This window comes from Ornithodoros turicata, chromosome 1 (genome assembly GCF_037126465.1).
Source record: "Ornithodoros turicata isolate Travis chromosome 1, ASM3712646v1, whole genome shotgun sequence".
NCBI classification, from domain to species: Eukaryota; Metazoa; Arthropoda; class Arachnida; order Ixodida; family Argasidae; genus Ornithodoros; species Ornithodoros turicata.
The window spans coordinates 200,275,920-200,300,387 of NC_088201.1; the positions used below are offsets into that span (position 1 = coordinate 200,275,920).

The 24,468-nt window shown below is 45.2% G+C and overlaps 1 protein-coding gene across 1 annotated transcript in view; it reads left to right on the forward strand.

The window, feature by feature from the left end:
- LOC135375285 (uncharacterized) overlaps positions 1 to 24,468 on the forward strand; it is a 35,391-nt gene that overhangs the window by 4,567 nt on the left and 6,356 nt on the right. The window contains exons 2-3 of the mRNA XM_064608030.1: positions 20,480 to 20,625; positions 20,694 to 20,776. Coding sequence (XP_064464100.1) covers positions 20,480 to 20,625; positions 20,694 to 20,776 — 229 coding nt within the window. The remainder of the gene's footprint in view (positions 1 to 20,479; positions 20,626 to 20,693; positions 20,777 to 24,468) is intronic.

A 24,468-nucleotide genomic window follows, 5' to 3' on the forward strand; every position in this document is an offset into this window, starting at 1 on the left:
CGTCAGCTCGCCTATCTTGCTGAAATGTGCACAGATATCAGGCATGTACCGGGGGAAGGAAACGCTCCAGCCGACGCCTTAAGTCGAGTTGCTGCCCTTTCTACCACCACGCAGCGCTTTTCGCACGAAGCCCTCGCTTCTGCCCAACTCCACGATGAAGAGCTGAAGCGCTTGCGCACAGCTAACACCACCTCCCTCAAGCTGCAAGACCTCCCCATTCCCATCTGTTGCGACACGTCGACTCCCCAACCTAAGCCTTTCGTCCCTGTCACGTGTCGCCGGGCCGTCTTCTCTTCTATCCACGACTTGGCGCACCCTGGCATCCGGGCAACTCAGAAGCTTGTTGCGGACCGCTTCGTGTGGCCTTCGATCAACCGAAACGTCCGCGCCTGGGTTCGCTCCTGGGTTCGCTCCTGTCACCGCTGCCAGCGTGCGAAGGTCCACCGCCACACTTCCGCCCCCCTCGGGAAGTTCCAGCCTCCCGACGCGCGTTTCGACAACGTCCATCTTGATATAGTCGGCCCTCTCCCACCATCTGATGGCTGCCGCTATGTCGTAACCGCTGTCGACCGCTTCACACGTTGGCCCGAGGCCACGCCGATGGCAGACGCCACCGCCGAGACAGTCGCCAACACCTTCATCGCTTCATGGGTCTCTCGGTTCGGCGTGCCGTCCCAGGTCACTACGGACCGGGGCCCACAGTTCGAGAGCCGTTTATTCAAGGGCCTCACCGACATCCTCGGGACAACTCGCGTCCGAACGACATCCTATCACCCTACATCCAACGGCCTCGTAGAGCGCCTTCATCGCCACTTGAAGGCCGCCCTCGTCGGCCACGAAGATAGGGCACACTGGGTACACCACCTGCCTTTGGTGCTCCTCGGCATCCGCGCAGCCGTCAAGACCGACATCGGGCGCAGTGCGGCTGACCTTGTGTATGGCTGTGCTCTGCGTCTTCTAGCCGATTTCTTCGTGCCGCCCTCTCCCGACCCGTCCCCATCCCTCTACCTGGACCGCCTTCATCAGTTTTTCAACACACTCCGACCCGTTGTCACCCGCGCTTCCTCCACCCGCCGTGCTCACGCCCCCCAAGACCTGTCATCCGCAACGCACGTGTTCCTGCGCACGGACGCCGTGCGGAAGTCGCTCACGCCGCCCTATTCCGGTCCACATCCCGTCCTCGGCCGCCACGGCAAGAACTTACGCATCTCTATCAACGGCCGAGAGGACGTGGTTGCCGTCGACAGATTGAAGCCAGCCTACATGGACCTTGCCCCCGTCGACTCCTCCACCGCTGATTACTCAGCCTGGAACGCTTTCCCTCCAACGCTTGGTGTCCCGGCATCAGCCAACTCTTCCCCTTCATGCCCGAAGCCCATCGAGAAACACGTCACGTGGGCCGACAGCTTCAAGCTGCCACTAGCGGGGGGGCCCTGTAGCAGCCGACGGAAATGGACAACGAGCGCCGCCATTGACGTTTCCTCACGACGCGTATCTCGCGCATGATTTCTATTGAGCGCTCGTACCATCGATTCTCTCAGTTGTGGCGTGGCTGCCACATTAAACAGTTAGCATTCAGCCTTGTCTGCTGGTCCTTCTGTACCCTACATGTCCGCTCGGCTATACCACAGAGTTAGTCAAACGAACGCTTGTTGTATTTCTCCGCTACGGCTACAAAACGCCAAAAAATAAAAAACGAGATACCCCAGGGGAACATTTGTTTTAAACATTTATTTGCTTTCTTGGTCATTTTGTGTGGTGAAGTTCATCGATTTGACTAACTCTATGTTATTGCCTAGCGGACATAATGGGCAATAAAACTTTGACGAAACGCTTTTAATCATGATTCCAGAAAACAGAACAGCACAATTTTTAACCTTATTTGAAATAAGATGGACACAGTTTTACATAGATGAAGGTACTGAGACGGCACAATGCATTCGCAATGTGAAGCGATCTGAAACTGTACTGAAGCATGCTGAAAATAAGTCCACCAGCCGGGCTCTGTCCGAGGTCACATAATTGTACCAGTTAGTCCATAACACAAAGGCAATGTGTCACGACACGATTGCACTACCAGTAAACAGAATTATATTTGGGTGATTCTATCTCAACTCAGGCATTGTGGTCCGGACACCATCACCGATTTTCTTTGAAAAATATATGTTGTACCGCAACACGCATACGCACAGGAGCAATAAGTATTTTGGCTCTGTGTGTTGTGGTCCGCCAGAAAAAAAATCCGAAAGAAATTGACTCGGCGGCGGAGCTTTCTGACGCTGCGGCTTTGACATTTTATTCCTCTCCGCCGGACGGTCCCAAACTATAGATTTTTTTATTTATTTTTTTTTTGCGCAGGATGTCAGGTACAACGGCTTTCAGCCTGCGTAAACAGCACGGGTCAATTCTGTTTTGATCTTCAATTAAAAATCGCCGAATTTGCCATAAAGTTCAGATTTTGGTCAATTTGTCTTCACGCTGTACTCCTCCTAAGCACACCATTGAGATATATGAAGTGCCGGCGTGTAGGTCGAAGCGTGCTCTTTAAATTGATATCAAATTGCCATATCTGTACCTTGCCCCCTTTCGGCGAGACGGTGTAGGGTACAACTATGCTCTCGAAAATTGTTTTTTTTTTTACTCTTGTTTCTCAAAAACCCCACCTCCGATTTGCTTCATATTTTGCCCAGGCTATGGCCTAGATGTGTACGCAAAATGGAGGGTTCCTTCTCAACACAACTCGGTATGGCGCGCAACAAACGTCTCGTTCTCGTTACATAGTGTCCAGGAGGACCACGCCAGAGAGTTAACAGGATTATTGGCGTCGCTATTGCCGGCATCTCCGGCCTTGAATTACACAGCTGAGGATGCAGACCTATCGCAAATCTTTCGGGCTCGTTTTTACCACAGTCTAATCTGAATACCGAACACGTGAATTTCACGACGTTCTGAGTCGGTGTCTTGTGTTTCCGACATGAACGTTCAGTACAGTACGGATCGCGTGTACTCTGCCGACTATGCGGCGAAATGGTAGCCAAACTCAGCTAAAAGATCGAGAGGACTACGATTTTGTTTTTAGAAGTAAGTTCCCTAGAAACATACCCGGCCTAAAAAATGGGAGAATGGAAGACAGTCCGGGCAGCCGTCGGAATCCAATCTTGCCACATGTGGACGAAAAAAGTGCAAGGAGGTGGACGCGTCACTGTCCAGTTGTCCAGAGTTTCTGAGGAACAGCCAGAGTAGAAAAGGAACATTAACGGCGGCGTCCAGCCAGGTTGTACCTTACAAGTTACGTGATCTGTATTGTCTTTTTTCTGGGAGATCTTGTATACAAATAAACCAGTTCTTGACGACTTAGTCCTTAAAATGTGTATAGTTCTATTTTACTGCAGGCTACTGTTACATCTCGATAGTGTCACGGTTCCAGGCATCAAGCTGCGAGGCATTTCCAATTTCTTGCGTGCTACGCTGAATTGTGCTGAAGGGGACCTTCCGTTTCGCGGAACCATGTAGGTCATAGCCTGGGCTATGTCACAACAAAATATGAAGGAGATCGGAGGTGGTGTTTTTAAGAAACGAGAGTCTAAAAAAATCCAATTTTTGGGCGCATGGCTGTACTTTACACCGCCTTGACGAGAAGGGGGGGAGGTACAGACATGAAAAATTTGACATCAATTTAAAGAGCACGCGCCAATCTCCTTCCCCTTTTGTAGTCCACATGCGGCAAGACTGGATTCGAAGCGGCGCTTGCACTGCCATCTGTTCTTCCGTCTTCGAGGCATGGTGTGTTTCTAGACAACTTGCTTCTAATAACAAAAAGGTCTCTCGATTGCTTGGAATAAAACAACAACAACAACTTTATTTTGAGATGGAGAGTGGGGAGGTTCATCGCAAGAGGCGATACTCTACCCCATGGCTGGTGGGGATGTGAGGAATAAAATAAGGAGCCCCTTCACAACAACGATCGAAGTCCGATGGTGTCCAGAAATGTCAAAAGAGCTTTGAGCGCAGATCGTTGCTGGGCTGGCTTGGGCTAGGGACCAAGCAATTGCGATAGGGAGATGGGGCCTGGAATAAGATGGCTCCCATTGCACCGCATAGTTGGCACAGTACACGCGATCCCTACTGTACTTGGTGTTCATGTCGGAAACAGAAGTCACCGACTGAGAACGTCGCTGAACTTCACGTGAACGGCATTGAAATTCGAGTGTGGGAAAAACGAGTCAGAAAGATTCAAAGTATATTGCTAGCGCGCGATGTGCGGTAGGTATGCATCCTGAGCTCTGTCATTCAAGGCCGGAGATGCCGGCAATAGCAGACGCCAATAATCCTGTTAACTCTCTGGCGTAGTTCTCTCGGATGAGATGTAACGAGTACGAGACGTTTGTTGTGCGCTATTCCGAGTTGTGTTGAGAAAGAGTCCTCCATTTCGCGTACTCATCTAGGCCATAGGCTATATAACGACAAAATATAAAGGAAATCGGGGGTGGAGTTTCTGAGAAACGAGAGTCCAAAAAAACAAATTTTTTAGAGCATAGCTGTACTCTACACCGCTTTGTCGGAAGGGGGCAAAGTACAGACATGCAAATTTGACACGAATTTGAAGAGCACGCTTCGACCTACACGCCGGTATTTCATATATCCCGATGGCGTGTGCATGAGGAGTACGGCGCAAAGACAAACATGACAAAAATCTAAATTTTGTGGCAAATCTAGCGATTTCTAATTGAAGGTTAAAGCAGGATTGGCCTTTGAACTGGAATTTGTAAAGGGAAATGTTGGGCGCTTGCTTAATCACTGATTCTTTCAATAGAGCTACACAACTCATCTACTCCATTCCTACTCCATTCGGTAGACGATGGCCGGCCAATCACCTTTCAGAAAATACAATACTTGCCAGCAGAGAACTGCCTTGACGTTTGCTTTGAAACACAGCCTTTGACGAGCATCCGTGTGGTGCCTTAGCCGCGGCGGACGCCGCAGCGCATACGTTGGGTACTAGCGACTAGCTGCGACGCCCACAAGGACAACTGCGCTTCGACGTGTTAAAGAGACACTCAAAACATACTTACTATAAGTCCTCGATTGACTGCTAGGTGAAAATTTGCGAAATCCATGACATGGAAACGAATGCGTCCTTGCTCGGGGATTGGGAACTTCGACAACCAGCAACTATATGATTTGCATTCTGTTCCTACTTCAAATTAGCGCAAGTCCTTCTCATTCTAGCGCAAGTCCAAATTAGCGCAAGAGTATTCTTGGCATGCATTCTACGTCAAATCATCCGATTTGGTTCTTGTTTTTCGTCAGATTTTTAAATAGTCGTTCATAAGAAACGGGTTTGATGTGTTTGAAGCGTAGTCAGGATTTCGCGAAATTCATTTAATGCTCCCTTCATGGTAGAACTATGCGGCAAACGAAGCTAGATTTTCCAGATAAATAATTAATGCTACATTTCCTGAAATTGGCACACTACAAGGGAGTCGCCTTTCAGGAATCGAATACATTGTACTTATTCCACAAGCTATAACGCACCATTAGGAACCAATCACGTTTCATGGAAGAAGTTCAAATTAAGTCTGATGAATTGACCACCACACAATAGTAATTTCAACTTCAATTCAATTTCAATTTCAACGACACACAACTGTCATGTGTCAACCGACCTTTACAGAAGGCGTCGTAATTTAAGTGTTCATTGATTCATTGATTGACCTATTGGTAGAAATATTGAAGGTTGAATTACTTTCTCTTTGTCTACTTGCCTTGTGTCGGGTACTGTACCATCAAATCGCAGGTATATTTTGCCATATTTAGCACAGAATATATTCGCCATTCCTATACCAAATTACTGAATTGTTACACGCCAGAGTGAAGTCAGGCCTGCAGATTTGTAATCACCCTTTGTATTTTTATTTGTTTCTAGAGAAAACGTACATTCACGAGGAAAACACAAATGTCCGAATGCTCCACATAGGCCGTCGACATTGTTGCACAGGGAGATGCATACAGTAGTGCATTCATTTATAACAGAACCATTACGACACGAAAATGATCTTGTTTCGGGTTTGGCAAACTTCTCTGGTTTACTTTTCATCTTGTGGCCTTATATAAAAGTGTTCTACACGTTTCCTCACATAGTTTCTATTGTCCATTCCCCTTGAGGGGGATTCCTATTGTCTATTGTCCATTCCTTTCTATTTCTATTGGGGTTTCTATTGTGCATCTATTGTGCATTCCTATTGAGGGGGGGGGGTGCAGAAGAGTGATAGCGTGCGGAGTGGTGACGATCGCGCGGCACCGGTAGCGCCGCCGAAGAGAGAAAAAAAAAATACTGAGTTTAACGAAACATACTTGCCTGATTTTTTGTGTGTACATTTTCATGCGGTTCCTCTAAAGTTATGTTTCATTAAACCACAGGTTTGTAGCTTCATGCCCCACAACAAATGTACCATATGAAATAGCCACTTTTAATTTTTTTCCCGACACACGACACACGTTTTCTCGTATATTTGAGAATTTTTCGCCCCCAAAATTTAGCTAGAGCAACGATATTTTCCACTGGAATGTACGTCTTTTCAGCTGTTCACCTGCAAGATTTAGTTGGTGTACAACGCGTAGTTATTTAATGAAAAATGTCAAACTTTGGTACTTTTACCGCTCTTTTCCGACATGTCAGAAGCGCTCCCTTTCGCGACAGATCAATGACACTCAATCATAGTAAGTTGACAGTATTTACTTTCTATTCCAATTTATTTCTTTTTGAGGTGCCCGTGAACACAACATGTTAACATACGTTATTACGACGTATTAGCAATAACACCTACAACTTTATTTTACGAGGATGAATGTGGAATTTCATCGCCAGAGGCCCCACTCTACCCCATTGCTGGTGGTGATTTGGAGAATGAAAGAACGAGTCCTTTCAGAATAAGGATCGAAGTCCTATGGTGTCAAGAAAGGTCAGAAAGAGCTTTGAGCGCGGAGCGTTGGTGGGCTTGTGGGCAGGGACCTAGCAATTTTGATAGGGACTAGGGGCGAGAGTTCAGCAGACTTAGATACCCGGAGAGCGCGGTTCGGGAAGGTTCGTAGTGTGGGCATTGAAGAAGAATGTGCTTGCGGTGTGTCTGCCAATTTTCAACTATTTCGCTGCACTGACGGTCACCGAACGCTACCAAAGTGAACGTGGTTTTTCCTCCGGGCGATAACCTTGGAGCCCTCCTCTAGCGGTGCAACGCTTCTACATCTGGGACTGGTATTCCGTATTCGATATCCCAATGGCACCACGGAGCATCCTATTTTCTTTAAACAAGAATCGTAATGGACGAGCAGCATCGCTGGATGAGTTGTCGTAGAATGCTTAACTATCCTTTTTTTTTATTTTTTTTTTAAACGGAGCACACGTTTGCAATTACATTACGACTTACTACTTTTCTTCTATTTTTTTTTTCGACTTGGCCACTACACATTTCCTTTTCACTTTCCAATGTGTGTTCGATGCGCCATGTGTGGATACTTCCGCGCACGTTAAAATCGTCAGGTGGGCAAATTTAATCGACACACGACGCCTGTGACGTCCCCCATACTTTTGTCTCGCGACGTAAAGCAACCAATTGTCATCCTTTGTTTGTGGCTCGTATTTTCCACAGCGGAAAATGAGCGCGGCGGTTTCAAGTACTAAAAAGGAGGGAGGAATACAAAAGTTCAAAGTACCACTACGACCAAACAGCTGGTTCTTAACTAACGACGTTATATATCGCTATCGTTCGCATGCTGGTGGCCGTGCAATTTATTTATCTGTGTGTAACACTCGTCAAGGAACAAAGGAATCCAATCACTTTTACAGCTCCACTCAGCAGGTAATCACATATAGACAATAGCCCGAATTCAAATCACAATACTAGATAGGAAGGAATGTCAGAAACGTTATTGGTTATACGTTGAAACTGCCGATACACGAGATAATTTCAAAGACGCAGCCGCTCACCGTTGCAGCTGTCTTATGCCCCAACACTCTTATAATGAACGTGCCCCCACAACTTCTATTTCATTATACCCTGGCCATTTCAGCAACATATGCTATTGCTCTGGTCTCCCTCCGATGGGGGCAAACAGGGAGACTGATATAATATTTAGGGTGAGAGCACCTTTAACCACCTTTAACATCCCCAGCTTTCGTGGACAGCGACGCCTTGCGCCCTCTCGCGGCCGTTGGGTCAAACTTGCAGTTCAAACAATAGAAAAGTGCTCCGTAATATTCCCGAGGATATACGTTCAGACATCTATCCTGAGCCTATACCAACAAAAATTATCATTATACATGAAATACCTCCGATTCCCCAGGCTTCCTGCTTTTCGGACCGTTAATACATTGGAGGTATGGGAATTCTCGCACATGAGACGACTTCATCGTTAAATATCTCTGGTAATGCATGATGCATTGCAATATTCCCGCGGAAGTATGATGTAGGGTACCCCTAGATTAAAAATTCAGAAGGAGTACTAGAGTCACTCAATCGTCTGCGGCAAAGTTGACCCATATGCCAATTTTCGGAGGCAGTCAATGTGGCTTCACCGAAGCTTACTTACCTAAAGCAAATCCGGCGTTCATTATTGATAATAAATTATCAAGGGCACTGATTATACGAGGGGTGTTCAACTCAAACAGGGACTTTTCATTTTTCGCAACAGTAAAATAAACTTACAGGCGAGAAATTAGTTTTTCAACTTAATCTCCAGCTACACTAATGCACTTGTCCTAGCGTTTCACGAGGGCTTGGATGCCAGCAGCGTAGAAATCCTTTCCGGCGCGTATGGCAGCCATGATCGGAACGCATTCTTGACCTCGTCGTCGCAGCTGAAGTGGCGGCCCCTAAGAAACGCCTTTAGCGGCCCGAAGGGATGAAAATCGCTGAGGGCGAGGTCTGGATTTAAGGGGGATGTGGCAGCCACTCCCAGCCAAGTTCCTGTAAGGTGCGTGTCGTGAGATGCGCGGTATGCGGGCGTACATCGTCCGGTAGGAGGAGGACTCCTTTGGTGATGAGGCTCGGCGGCTTTAGCTTCAGCGCCTTATGCACATCGCTGAGAACCTGGCAGTAATATGCACTATTGATGGTGGTACCACTGGGCAGAAAATCAACATGAACAACGCCAGCCTTGTCCCAGAAAACCGTGGCGATGACCTCACCCGCAGGCGGGGTGCTTCGGAACTTCTTGGTAGCTGACGAGCCCGGATGCTTCCATTGTTTTGATGAGCGTTTAGACTCAGGAGTGAAATGGTGCACCCACGTTTCATCGCACGTGATGATCCGATCAAGGAACGGCTGTTCTTCACTGTCGAAACGGTACCTTAGCTCTTGGGAGATTTCCAGTCTTCTCTGCCTGTCAAACACGGAGAGCTGCCTCGGGACCCAACGGGCACTAACTTTCCGAAACTGGAGGTGTTCATGAATGATAGTATTCAACGTTCCCACAGAAAGGTCCGTCTTTCGAGCCAGTTCGAGCCATGTTTTCCGTCGGTCCTTGAGGATCAGGCGCTCCACAAGTTGGATGTTCTCAGGAACTCTGACAATGGGTTCTGAGCTGCCCCGACCGGGATCGTCCTCCACAGATGTACGGCAGTCTCGGAACGTTTTGCACGACTCAAACGCTTTGCTGCGGCTAAGTGTATCGTGGCCAGACTGAGCTTGAAGTCTTCTATTCAATTTCAGATGACTTTACGCCTTTATTCACGAGAAACATCATGACAATTCGCTGTTCGATGTGCGCGCTCACCTCGTTGTCGCCCATCTTGTCCAGCACCTGTCTTCTGTTTTGTACAAACTTTGGACCACCAATTGGTAAACGGGGAGGCCTGTCGTGCGTCAAAATGACGAAAAAGAAGTATCGCGAGCCATTTGTAAGCTCAGGAGACAGAAAGTCCCGGTTCGGTTTGAAAGCTCCTCGTGGTAATGTATGTGTGTATGGCCTCGTATTGCCTTCTGGACCTCAACCGGATCCGAACCCTTATCGCCGAACCTAAACCCGAACCGGACCGTTAAACGTTTCGGTTCGACTCTCTGGGAGCCACCTGCGTCTCTACTGCACACAATGCCCACATATTTCTTTATTTTTCCGTGATGCAGTGTGATGATTTCAGCATCTTGCGTGGACCGACTTTCCATTGAACGGAAACGTCTCCTTGAGTCTCAGGAGCAGCGGGGGGGGGGGGGGGGATATATGACAAGACGGTAATGGGACAAGAACCGACGACGACTCAAAATCAGCTAATGAACTCGTTAGCGCTTCGTCCATTTTCTCTATGTTGAATAAAGTGTTCATTTGTTCATTTGCTGGTCTTGAGTCGTCGTTGTCTGTCCTTGTCCCCTGTCTTTCTTGTCCAGCCCCCCCCCCCCCCCCTCCGCTGCTCCTTGGACCCAAGGAGATGTTTCCGTTCAATCGTATGCACCAGCTTGTTTTCCTCCTACGGCTTTCAGCTACGGTAGTGAAAAACTCCCCGACAAAAACTGTTCGGTGTGCTGCAGCCATTGTCCTGAGTTCTCAATGAATGACTGAGTAAAATTGCCCGTGGGTTGCATTTTAAGGGTTCCCTATAGACACCAGACTTGACCTCAAGTGACGCAAGAGGGCTACGAATCACATTTTTTTCCAAAATTGTCACTCATCCCTTGTGTTCGGGGATTTCCGTCCTTCTAGAAAACAGCACAATGTGCGAATGAGGGCATCGCCACCCCGTTGCTTCAGTCTTGGAAGCGGGGATAGAAATAAGAATGTTCTTATTTCACCGAACACACTGGATGAATGACCTGTAGCCTCTAACCAAGGTACCCTTCATCGCTGGAAGCTAACAATGTGGAACTCCAGGGAAATCCACAAATACGGGAGGATGAGATATGTGTATTTAAGTGTATTTTAAATATATATACACCTAAAACGGTATTTAAATAAAAATAAATTTTTCTTGCCTGTATTTAAATACTATTTTAAATACAATGTATCTAAATACTGCCCATCCGTGCAAAGGGCTTAGGACGTTTCGGTGCACGGACAGTTCGGTGCACGGATATTTTGATGCAAAGCGTTACAGAGGTTAGGGACCTCTGCAACGTGGGTTCCGGAAAAATTATAGATCCGGAAATGAGTGTCACGATGTTGACATATCGTAATACATAATCTATATATATCGTAATACCGTGATAATAATAATAACTTTTCGGGCGTTTTCTTCTTGTATTTTGCCGCCCACGTTCTAGTCTGTGCGCTACAGATATTCATTTTTTATTTTTTCGCAAGAGTAGGTGAAGAATTCCTTTGTCATATTGTAGTGAGGATTATCTTGAAGAGGCTATCTTATCTTCAAGGTGCGGATGTTATGCAGATTGAATTCTATTTCTTGTGGACGTTCCGGTTACGTCTTTGGTGGAAGCATATGGTTAGACGTAATTCCCCTTCTATTCCAGAAAGTTACCAAGTTACCATGTTCCGGTGTTCAGAAGGGAATATAGTAGTTCCTGTGTTCCAGTTTCGATAAAAACTGTGCACCTTCCCCTGGCTCTTCAAGTTTACATAAATGGAACATAAGTCTTCAAGCATGAAATAAGTCATTTTATCGCATTATTGCCATCCCGTGAGTGATTCATTGTGATGAACTATGTTAAAAGTAAACGAGCGAAATAGTGCTAATTAGTAAAATTAAATTTATGGCTATCGCATCTTACTTCAGCAATACTTTCCCCAACCGCCTCCTCGGCATACCTACGATGCATACCTAAGTGCATAACACATGAAAACACTTTTACTTTTGGAAAGACGACCAGTTGATTGTAGCGAGTGTAACAGCTTTTAGGGGGGGGGGGGCACCACGGTAATATTATATGGTTATTTAGGCCTTGGAAATGCGCGGAGATCACCGAGGAAAAATTTCGTATGAATGCAAGGGGAATAACGTCTAATCAAATGCTTCCACCAGAGATGTAACCGGCACGTTCTCGACAAATGGAATTCAAATTGTATAATATCCGTACCTTGAAGATGCCCCCTTCGAGATAATACTCACTACAAAATCAAAAAGCAATTCTTCATCTACTCTTGAAAAAGAAATAAAAATATATGTACATCACCGACCAGAAAGTGGGGCGCTAAATATTAAAAAGAAAAGGCCCCAAGCAATAGTGCACAAAAAAAAATCCATGAATCACGTTCTTCTCTATGGAACTGAGAAAATGAATATCTGACGCTGGGGGGGGGGGGGGGTTCTCTCTATACCTGGTTAAGCAATTGACCAGGCAATGCTCACTAAAAAAAAAGAAGGGGAAAAGAGCAAGGCTTCCTTCGTATAGATAATCCTGACTCTACTACAGAAAACAGGTTCGTAAAAGTTTATGACTTCACTCGAGCGCAAAGTGAACCACAGCGGTCACCCGGCAACGCCTTCCCTTCCTTTTTAGCCCAAGCTATTTTCCACACAAGATACTTCGTAGAAATATGTGTCATCGAAGGCGATGCTGTGGGGACGACTCCCTCGGGCACATGTGCCACTGGGGAATTCTGTGGGCCAAGGGCTAACCGCCATTCCATTCAACGTTGCCCTCATTGTCCCCTTGCAATCGGCACGTGCCTTCAATGTCAAGACTAACAACGTCCCTATACCCAGTAGATCGCGCCTCTTTGGATTCTATACAGAACGAGCTTTAGGAGTAAAAAAGGAATGACGAAAATGTGCCATGTATGATTTTTTCCACTTAGCTGTAATGAATGGCCATAGATTTTGCCATTTGAGTGCACAGACCTATCGGTCACGATTCACGAACCTTGCGGAGCAGTGGATGTTTCTATTCGCTTTCATCATCAGGACATATCTCATCCTGCCCATTATGCCTTGGGGTAGTTGGCCGCACCTTACGTGGCGAATTTCCCCATTCATCACCATTAATTTAGTTGTTGTTCGTTTTTCGCTGCAAGGACGTTCAAAAGAACGTACAAGTTAATGAAAGTTAACCTGTTGCTTCCCGCTCTTACGTGTGAGTCGGAATTGAGAATAATTCCTGTTTCCAGTCAACGAAAGAAATATGGGTGTAACAAAATCACGTAATTTGATGTCCCAGACAGAACACCATCTCGTACGGACGTCCGAAATAGATCCCAATGTCCATATCCGAGGACGGATCTCCGTGGGACTCACGTCGGATATTTATGGAGGGATATCCGCAGCCGAATGTCCGCAGGAGGTCCTGTTGCGGCTGTTTCACGGATTGTTCGAATCAGCTCCGTGATTGGATGCTGTACGGATCATGCATTTGAAGAGAGAGAGAAACGCGGGACGATGTAGCACTGCAGAAATTCGACTTCCCATGAAACAACTCACTTTCTCAAACTACATGAGTAAGAAACAGAGACATTACCTCTACGCCGACTCAATACGCCAAACAATTTCTCATTTCACCGTTGTTTGTGCACGTAATCGAATTAAACTTAGACGTCTCACCCTTAATTTCGACTCACAGGCGAACAAGGCTCTCGAAAGTGTACAAGCTCGCGAGAACATCAGTATACAGTGTCTGTTCCCTGTTTGGAGGTGAATGCAACCTCATTTCAAAAGCTTTTTGGCTGAGTGGTCCAATCTCATGTTGGTGTTTCGTCTTCCGTTCTGCTGCTTCTTTTTTTTTAATGCCGCGCTGATTTTCTCTCATGTGAAGCAAAGCCGACCAACAGAAAGTAAAACGACCGGCAACGGTGGCAGATGTTAAGAAAATGGCAGAAACACGCTTTATATAAAAAAAGTAACGCTCGCTCGAGATACACGCTACATCCCAGAAAGCTCCTGTTTACGTCCGTATCTCCTGGTTGTGTCCGCGAAGTGGACGTTCGTAGGAAGTTCGAAGCACGGCCAACTGGATCTCCGTAGTATATCCGCTGGAGGAATTTCATTATTCTGCGGATATCCGTATCTCCGTGAAAGTATATCCGACAGACATCCGTAGGACAGTAGTTTCTGACTGGGATGCCGTACTCAAACCAGAACTTTCGAAATTGGGTGTGCCTCAAAATAAACTGAGCACAATTCCCGTTTGTAGAATAAACTGCCGAAAATAAATCGTAAATCGAAAATAAATCGTAAAAAAATAGTATCCGCTCCGAGATCGAACGGTGTCGGTGCGCTGCGGAGAACAGAGAACTACTACAGTGTGGGCGCGTCGTCTGCTTTTACGCGTTTATTCCGCGTTCAGTGCAGTAGGTGGAACATTGGGGAACCATATAGTATCGTACCATCGCGGCACAATTGATCTTCCCGTGAATATGCACAAGAATTACGGGAAAAAAACATCAACTCCGAACATCGGCCCACGTGTTATCCACACTAGAATGGTGACAGTGTCGCCTCCTATATGTCGAAACCTATATGCGCATCAATGCTGCTTTCAAGAAAGGCTGCGGGGATTTAGTGCTTTCAGTGCCAGGTCAACAAATCCAGCCACAGATCTTTATCCAATCTTCGTGAAATCCAGTGGGCGCGCATATTAGTCCTGCTTTTGTGTGTGTGTGTGTGTGTGTGTGTGTGTTTTGTGATCGTGTACTTCGACACCTCATGTACTGTGTGCAGCAGGTGAACATCTGGCATGCCGTCTGAAGACAGCACAATGCACCAAATGCCAAATCATCGTTCTGCGCGACGTTCTGATTCATTCAAGCATGTGGCTTGGGTCCGAAACGTCATCGTGCACACATGCTAATGTTATTAGAACTACCTATTGATAAATATGGGGAAAGCCAGTACTGTATTTCTATAACGACGGGGTTGAGCCTACGAAGTTTGCACACAATTTATGTTTCTGTTCAGAGTATACTTAGGAGAGTAGTACCTATAGCAAAAAAATATTGCTGATTGATGCACAAATAGAATTAGGTTGAACATAGCCCAAGCAAGTAGAAAGCAGGAAACTAGCAAAGTCGCGAAAATTTAGTAGACAAAATCAGCATCAGTTGTAGTGCAACACTGGCATCAGTTGTCACCGGCGTGAAAAGTGAAAAATCTTTAGCGTGTTTTCAACCGTTTCTGTATGAATGCGTTGTCTCCCCAACCGGGCATCTGACCTTCTGCGAACTCAACTGGAAATTGATAGAAGTGAGGTTAATGGATGATGTAATCTTTCTGCCCGCACGATCAGATTTTTAAAAATGTAACCGACTGCTTACACGTTTTCACCTTCTAAGATAAAGTCATAGCACTCAATTCCTCACTAATTTCAACGCACCAGTTTTATAGTGAGTGTCAACAGTACTACACATCTGTCTGCTGTGTGTTACCGTAACGGGCATCTGGTACTAAAAACGGACAGAAGGAAACGGGAACGGGAACCGCTATCTCGCAAGAGGGAACAAGAAGAAAATACTTCTTGGTAGACGGGGGAGGGGGGGGGAGGGAAGACTTGAGTTTTTGGCGTCCGTCACCTTGTATGGCCCTGACCACTAATAGAGGCAAGATGATATTGACTTTCACTATACATAACAGGTGCAAGTTACTGCACTGAATGAAAATACATAACTTGAGGCTTCATGACAAACAGGGTGTGACTTCCGCTGTTTTCTGCAGGACATCTTTTTCCCGTGCACTATGTGCATGCACCGTCATGTCTGTGACCAAAGTGTCCTAGACCACCATCCGCCACCAAAATCGCCGTTCCAATTACAAATTTGAAAATAATTATGAAATTTAACAGCTGTATTTACTCAGTGTTGTGGGGTGTCATGCTTAGTGCAGGACACGTAAACGAATTCTCGTACAATCAACGAGTGTCCGGAAAGATATATGGGCAAATAAATTCCATAACGCCTTCACGTATGTATGCTTTGCAGATACACGTAAAACTGATGGATAATCACTGTGTTTATCTGCTTATAAGTACTTGCAAGTTTAGGTTACCCAGTGCATAGCAGGCATTGTCTTTACCAGAAAGTATCATTACACGCAGCTAATAAGCGATCGAACCGATAACGAACTGATTTATTCTGACACCGTGAATTTCCCTACCGGGAGAATCGACCATCTCTCTCGAAATTACACTGCTGCATTGTAGATAACGAAGCGCGCTATGACCTGCATGTCACCAATAAGTAAATGTACAACACCAGAGGACACAGGGAAAGCGTGTTATACAATATCTGTTCGTTCAAAATACACGGCTTCACGACCCACAGAAACAAATTCCAAAACTGCAAAACTCTTCAGTACTCTTTCTTAACATTTGAGTCCGTCGTTTCTTGCACTTGATATTACATGGAATTTTGGATGTGCGAGTAGGCGGAACATTTTGCTCAGAGTTTAGCGTTTCGAGTATTGATATGATGCACGACCTGCAATGATACTACAGCGATTTTGCGTCATCTCTCGAACCTTCACAAAGCGAATCGACTGTAAATTACTACAGAACACTAGTGTTTCGCGTTAAAATTATAATGCGGCTGATTACACGTTGTTCACACAGAGTTCCCATTTAATCCACACACCTGTTTCTATTAAGTTTCACACAACCGAATGGGAAATGCGTGTTGAGGAAAAACGCGCTCAGTTTAAGGACGTAGCCTTTTGAATTCCCCAGAAAATGCAATACGCGATTGCATGATGCGGCTCAATACAGCTATCATCAGTCTTGCATCATCCCCTCCATAAGCGACAAGGCAGGCGAATCGTCTATCATGATCTGTGTGCATATGTGAGTGTGGATGCCGGGAGTCATCAAAAGACCTAGAAGGCTACCCTAAACAGGAATAGGAAGGAAATGAGGTCGCGTGGAGATTGCCGGAATAACTGGTTCTGTCTAGCACGGGGCCAGCCGAGCAGCTTCACTGCGTAACTTATTCCCTCTCACCCGTACAAATTGGGGAGGGCTCAACTCTAGACGCCACGTGGTGGAAGAGCGAAGTACTAGGCGACGTCTGTCCACGAAAGCTGGCCATGCCTTTACTAATTAACGTTGTATATGCTCATAAACGTCCCACATTTTTACCAATATCCCGAGGTAATATCGCAGGGATATACCTGCGACGTTCAAACATATCCTAGTCTCCTGTATATCGCAAGGATATTTATGGCATATTCAGGCTCCTTCCAGGGACATCCCATTGTCCAAGATGGGATATCGTCCAGACGTCGTCAGGACATTTGTTGTTTGTTGGGGCTGTTTTGTCTAGCGAACTGTAGGATGGGAAAATAAACACTGAAATGAGGAATCGCTTGGTGTATTAACTCACCGTGACGATAACGTCTGCGTATCATACTGCTTTTGGTTTGAGACATTCAGTTAGTCCATGGAAAGTCGAACTTGCTAGTCGAAAAGTCGAAAGTGCTACACGATCCAGCGTTTCTCTCACTTTCGCAATAAACGATCCAGGTAACATCCGCTGAGCGACCTGATTCGGACAATTCTGGAACTACCGCTACGTGATATCCACCCACGAGATTCCAAACGGTGTCCAGCGAACATCCATTTCGGGATATAGACATTGGAACCTAGTTGAAAGTGGTCCGAATGGTCTATTCACAAGAAAATGGCTCACTGACAGCCACAAAAGTGTCAACAGGTTTGGACACAACAGTGCATAGAGAGAAATGTGATTCTTGTCATGTTTTGCATTTTAATTCGGCCCACCCAAAGCAGCTTGAAAGGTCCACAACCCGCGCTATGATATCAATGGCTCTAGCTATCCCTTCCAATGTCCAGGCAACGATGGCGGAATTCCCAAATCATTCATACAGGATGTATGTAGAAGTAAGATGGCCCTCTGAATCACACAGACGGGCCAGAAGGGAATGGCTACGCAACCATTCCATGTATTCCAGCCATCTCCGACACCAAAACAACCTTCAGCCGCAGAGAACCTTGAAAAAACTTCTGAGTCGCCTGAATGACAAGGTGTCTCTAAATAAGAAAAGGGGGTGGTATAGAGGGTTTCACGTCAAGAAAGCACGAAATCTGATATTGGAAAAACGGGGAGAAAGGTTGCCGCGAGGAAGACTTTGCAACATTGTTATAGTGTATCATGTTTATCCTTTGTTTCCTTTCCTGTTTCCTTCTTTTCCGTTGCTATAGTGTCTCTTTTTCCTCCGTTCGTTCCTTTCATTTTTTCCTTCTTTTCCGTAGTTATAGTGCGTATTTTTCATTGTTTCTTTCCTTTCCCTTTTCCTTATTTCAGTTGTTAGTGTCCCTGTTTTCATTGTTCCTTTCCTTTCATTTATTTCCTTGTTTTCCGTTGACAGTGTCTCTCTATCATTCTTTCTGTCCTTCCTTTTGTTCCTTCGTTTGCGTTCTTATAGTGTCTCTATTGTCATTCTCTCCATCTTTTTCTTTTCCTACTTTTCCATTGTTATAGTATTTCTTTTTCATCCTTTGTTTCTTTTCCTTTTTTCCTTCTTGTCCAGTGTTATAGTGTGTCACTTTCTTTTATTTTTCCGACTTTTCAGTTGTTGTAGTGTCTCGCTTGATTCTTTCTTTCCCTTCCTTTTTCCTTATTTTCCATGATTGTAGCGTCTGTTGTCATTTTTTTCTTTTCTTTCCTTTTCTCCATTGTTATAGTGTCTCTTTTTCATCATTTAATTTTTGCTTCTTTTCCATTGTAATAGTGTCTGTTTTACATCCCTGCTTTGCTTTTTATTTTTCTTTCTTTTCTATTGTTATAGTGTCTGACTTTCGTCCTTTCTTTCGTTTCCTTTTTCTTTCTTTTCCGTTGTTATAGAGTCTCATTTTATTCTGTTTTGTTTCCTTTTTTTCTGTTCTGCTGTTCTAGTCTGTTTTCATTCTTTTCTGTCCTTCTTTTGCCTTGTTATTGTGTCTCTTTTTCATTATTTATTTCATTTTCCCTTCTTTTTCGGTGTGATAGTGTCTCTTTTTCGTACTTTCTTTCCTTTCATTTTCCTTATTTTTCATTTTTTATATTGTCTGTTTTTCGTAATTTCTTTCCTTTGCTTTTTCTTCTTCTCCATTGTCATAGTGCCTCTCTTTCATTTTCTTCCTTCAATTCAGCTGTTGTAGTGTCTCTTTTCATTCTTCCTTTCCCTTTTGTCATCTTTTTCATTTATCCTTTCCTTTCCTTTTTTCCATTGTCAGTAGTGTCTATTTTTTCATTTTTTGCTTCCTTTTTCCTTCTTTTTCATTGTTATATTGTCGCTTATTCATTCTTTGTTTCCTTTCCTTTTCCTTCTTTTTCGTTGTTATAGTGTCTATTTTTAATTGTTTGTTTCCTTTCTTTTTCCTTCTTTCCATTGTTTTAGTGTATCTTTTTAATTCATTTTTTCCTTTCCTCTTTCCTTCTTTTCCGTCATTTGAGTGTCTCGTTTTGCATTATTTCTTTCCTTTTCGTTCTTCCTTCCTTTCCGATGTTATAATGTCTCGTTTTAGTGTATGTTAATCTCGTTTTAATGTGTTTTTTAATAGCAAGCAGGCTCTTTCATTGCTAACCTTTCCTTTTTTAATACATATATTCCCTCCCCTTCCTTCCATTATTATACAGGAATACTGCTACCATTCCGTTTATCTGCATTCTTGCACACACTGAATGGAGAGGGTTTCCAGTGAGTTAAGATCGGCGAGGAATTGGTAAACATATGCTTCAGCTTGAGCAGGGAGTGTAGTCAGAGGAGCAAATGAGCGACAGGTGTAATCTTTCTAGTAACGCAAATTACAGAAGCTGGATCAACACTTACGACGAGCACAAAATTTAAGCTTCGCCATCGACCAAACAATGCTATCAAGGACAGCCGTTGATAAGGAGTCAGCGAGTGGGGATGAGCATCGAACACCGACACTTTGGAGCAGTCCTCGAGGCAATCTTGTTAGTCTATCCTACTCATATGGACCTACCCTGTCTTCATTACGTTCCCTTAGATTGTTGAAATGGAGGCACATGAAACTTCGTCATTATTTACCAGCTAACACATCTCCTGCAGCTGTGCTCGTCACAGTGTACAGGTCTTCAACGCAGACATGGCGCAGCTTGACGCGTGCTGCTTGTCCCCTATAAGCTTTCCGTAAAGTACTAATAATTGCTAAGTATAAGTACTGTAATTATAATAAGAATATGGATTACCCTTGCCAGAGGATCGTACCCCATCCGCGATACTTTTCTTTTCGTAGTTTCAAGTCATGAATGTGCACGCCCGCAGCAGGTAAAAGGTCTTCTCGCGGGTGGTAGCCAAGGTCATGCTGAAGACTGGAAGGTAGTGGGTTTGAACCCTGTCACAGGCTATGCTGTCTGACGTTTTCACTGGGATTTCCGCTAGGCTTTCCAGAAATATGTAGGTACAGTGCCCCTTGAAGTCGGCCGACGACGCACACCAACCCCCTGAGCTCCACTCTTTTTCACTGTCCACAGTGGTTTTGTGGCACTAACATTGAATAAGAAATGCGATGGTTCTTACTTGCTAATGACTACTCACTTGCAGGAGAGGATTAAATATGCCGCTTTCACTATATGTATTCTCTCACAGGCTTTGGCTCCAGGCGAGGGATTCTTTATGCTCGAAGGTTCCCATTGGACGTACGACAATCAGAAATGCGTGTACCTGAAAAGGATGGGGACACACCTCAACCACACTATGGTAGCTTACTCTGGATGGCTAAACAAAACAGAATAGTAAGCGGCACTTCGCATTCTTGGCATGTGTATTTTATTTGCTTAAAAATGATATATTTTCCGGACAGCACGAGGCACCCGATACTTCTGTCAACACACCAGGGATCTGGAGGCGCCGACAGTCTGCTGAAAATCGAAACAAAGTCTGCAGGTAAGGGCAATTCCAAGCAAGCAGTCGCTCAAGAATAAGCAATAGCCAGTAGCTGAAACAGCCAAGCAGCCACCCATGAGCACCCCAGTGGCAATCCCCTGTGGATGCTAGGTATGTTCTGCGGACGTGTCCGATGTATCCTAAAGCGTTTCAGTCTACGTCTGTTCAACACTGATGATCAAGAGAAAAATATACGAAATGTTTGCCTCGGACACCCATTGGTGATTCTTAATAGGCAGTTTGCGGACATATTTTTTGTCCACGTGTTGCTTGCCTAATAAATGGAACAATCCTAATCTTCGTCCCCAGCAGCGTTGTCTTTTCAGCTAACTAACCACCCCCTTTCTAGTCTCCTGCGGCCCTGTAAATGGTCCTGCTTCTGTAACGGCCCTCCTTCGATGGAATGAGCGTCCCAGAAGATTTGTGGGACCCGCTTAATAGGTAGCTGAAAAGATGATGACGTCGCTGGGCAGACGATGATGATCACAATTATTCCTCACACTACGTATGTGGCATTTGGACATCTCTACTGTTCATTACAGTGTTAGGTGTATAACATGAACACAAGACATCATATTGCAACGTGCTTCATCGTCATCAATACATATTGACGTCCTTCGGACTGCGCATTACACATTAACCTCACGAACACTTTGACTTCGAATTAGCACAATAGGTAAAGCCATTCCATAAGTTAAAGACACATATCACAGAACAGTATCTCACATGCAGGACATAGTAGAAGCATGCAAGCTGGTTAAAAAAGCCGCGATCCTGAGTTTTGGATAAAGATGCAGACGATACATGACGTAGACGGGACGAGTCTCAAACGACGAAGTGACATTTATTGGACAGTTACAAAAATGGGCGAATGAGGGAGTCCTTTGTACTAGATTAGAACAGACCCAGGAAACCTCTAGACGAATACAATAGAAAGCTGCTAGGGCGGGTTAACGAGGTCGACGACACGGGGAACTGATCTCAATGGAAGGGTTACTGAAGCATCTGTGGGTATGGATTGTGGCGACAAATTAGAAAAGGGTACGAGACAGGTTATCTTTGCAGAATATGATAGCTGATGTTTTTTTTTAATAACGGTTGATAGTTACAACCGGCAATATGCTGCTACAGTACAGAGGAGAGACTTCTTTTTTACATGGCTTGAGTGCTCTCTTTGGCTGCGATTGACGAACCTCTTCGTCTGGTCAGTGTAACAGGCATCACAGTCGAAAGGAACACAATAGACAACATTTCCTTGCAAGCGACATATGGATGCATATGAGAAGTTGTACTGTAGGGGACACGGTTGTCTAAAATCAGCACTCCGTTGTTTGTCACACCTCAACTATCCAGGTGTCGCAAGACTATTTATTGCGAGTAATAAACACATGCAGCACATGGTCCACCTTCAAATGCAATATTGGCACAACACTTTCAAACGCAACAGAGGTAATTTGGGACGGCGAAGTACTGACAGGCGATTTTAGCTAACCGAGTCCCCAACAGCACAGTCAGTTGGGCCATCAGAACGTTGAAAAGGAGTAAGATCGGTGAGGTTTTGGGAGAAGCTAAAGGCTGCTTTTATGCCATGTGAAGGCGTCAGCTTGCAGTTGAAATGTGGAATGTTATGGGAAAAAGGTATTATGAGTGGCAAGCCAGAAGGATTAGGGCAAGAAGGGCAAGGGCGCAGGCGGGCTGGTACATAGTTACAACAGTGAAAAAAAGAATAAAAGGATTTTTGTGTTTGAGATTGTGTCGTCTTCCGTTTTTTTTTTTTTTTTTTCCGTGTCTCGGGTTTCGCTGTTGTAAGTTCGGATTAGGGGAAGTAGTTTTGCACTTGGGAGACGAAACTTCCAGAGTACCGATGAATGGATTCAATAGGATAACCAGCTTGCAAAAATGGTGTTACCCGTGAAAATGCGGCAATATTGAAAGATGAAGACAATATATTTTCGAAGAGCGACAAAGAATGTATTTGACTATGCCGTGTTTAGCAGACTTTGGATGACAGCTATTGCGAAAGAGGTTCTCTAAGGTTTTTCGATCTTACTGTTTATACAGACGGTGTTTTGCTGGCGGTATAGCAGACATGACCAGAAATCCATGATCTTCCGTAATAGAGCTATTACGGAGCACGGATGTCTTGAGCGGGGGAGCCTTAGCGGTTGGTTGCGGCTGTGGAGGAAATGAAGTCCTGCAAGTCGCTTTGGTATTTGAGTTCCCACACCATAGCAGGGTTGATGAAGACGCTTTTCTCCATAATGTTTGTTTAACAGCCGCAGTGGCCACTACCTGTAGCTAGCAGGGTGCAGTCCCCATATTGCACACATTTGGCTTCTTTTCGAGTTTAGCATTCTTCGATAGCGTGAGGCCCTGAGAATGTCTTGCAGCTCACAGGCCCACTGCAATTCTTCACCACGTGCCAGCAACCATGGTCTTTACGGAACCGCGGAGAAGAGAACTCGCTCAACGGGTACTTACTGAAGACTAGCGTGACCTCTTCAGTAACTGGGACGCCAGGCTTGAAAGTTATGATAGCAATGTGAGAGGGCCGTGAGGTGGAGACGCAGTATTCATCCTTACGGTATTCATCTGTGTCACACGACAAATGGATTAATGAAATGAATCAATGACATTCGCGCTGTATGACATTCGTTTCGTGTCACACGGTGGAACCAAATGGCAATACATGCGAATGGCATTCGTCCAGCGAATGAGTGGCAGGAACTCATTCGCCTTTCCCTCTCGCACCAAATGCGTGCCCTGGCAGTGGAGAAGTAGAAAGCAACAACAACAACGCTAAACCGTTTTAGGAACTCAAAGACGAATGAAAAGTTGCATTCCAATATTCTATCACGAATTTAATAACTTTTGACACGAAGGAAGGAAGGCTTAATAATATTTTTCGGAGAACTACGCTCGCTCCCAGTCGCCATGTTGGTAAGTGCGGTGCGGATAGGCTTCTTACTTGTCTTTCCTTGGGATACTTTGCCATCTAAGTGACGTCGAAAATGCAGGGATTTTGTGAAATAATCTAATGTTTCGCTAGTTTCCATAAAAATAAATAAAAGCACAACTCATGTCAATCGCTGGGAATGCCATTTAGTTTGCTGTGTGACAGGGGCATAAGTGTGCTGACGGCAGACATGGATCGCGCCGGAAGGGGCTAGGAATTCGAGTTGTTGGGCATCGGTGTAAAAGCCGACGCACTTGGTGCGCATTTCAGTGAGGAACGCGCTACGCAAAATGCTGCAGGCCACGCAGCGTGCCGAAATATGCGTGTCAAAACGCATAAGACGCATATCCCGCAGCTGCGTGCACAATGGGCTTGGCGTGTGGTCTTCCACCAAATGCCGTGTATTCGCACGGTGCGACATCCTCACGGAATATTCTAACGGAAGAAAAAGCGAAAACACCGCTCACTGAGCAGAAAGTTCCGTCCCATGTTATGCTTAGGATTTACACGATGCAGAATATCTGGAGTGGCGTAGTGTAACTTAGCAGACGACACCGTCAGCGTTTTTTTTTCCTGTCGTCTGCTACGGAATATCTTGTGACCGTGTCATGGGATATTCCCCACTGCTGGCAGCGTACGTGAAGACACGACGTTGAGCTACATCGCTTACATGACAGGGGAAAATTATTACGTTTCTCATATATTCCGCTTCTGTGGAGTGTATGTTGTGTGACTA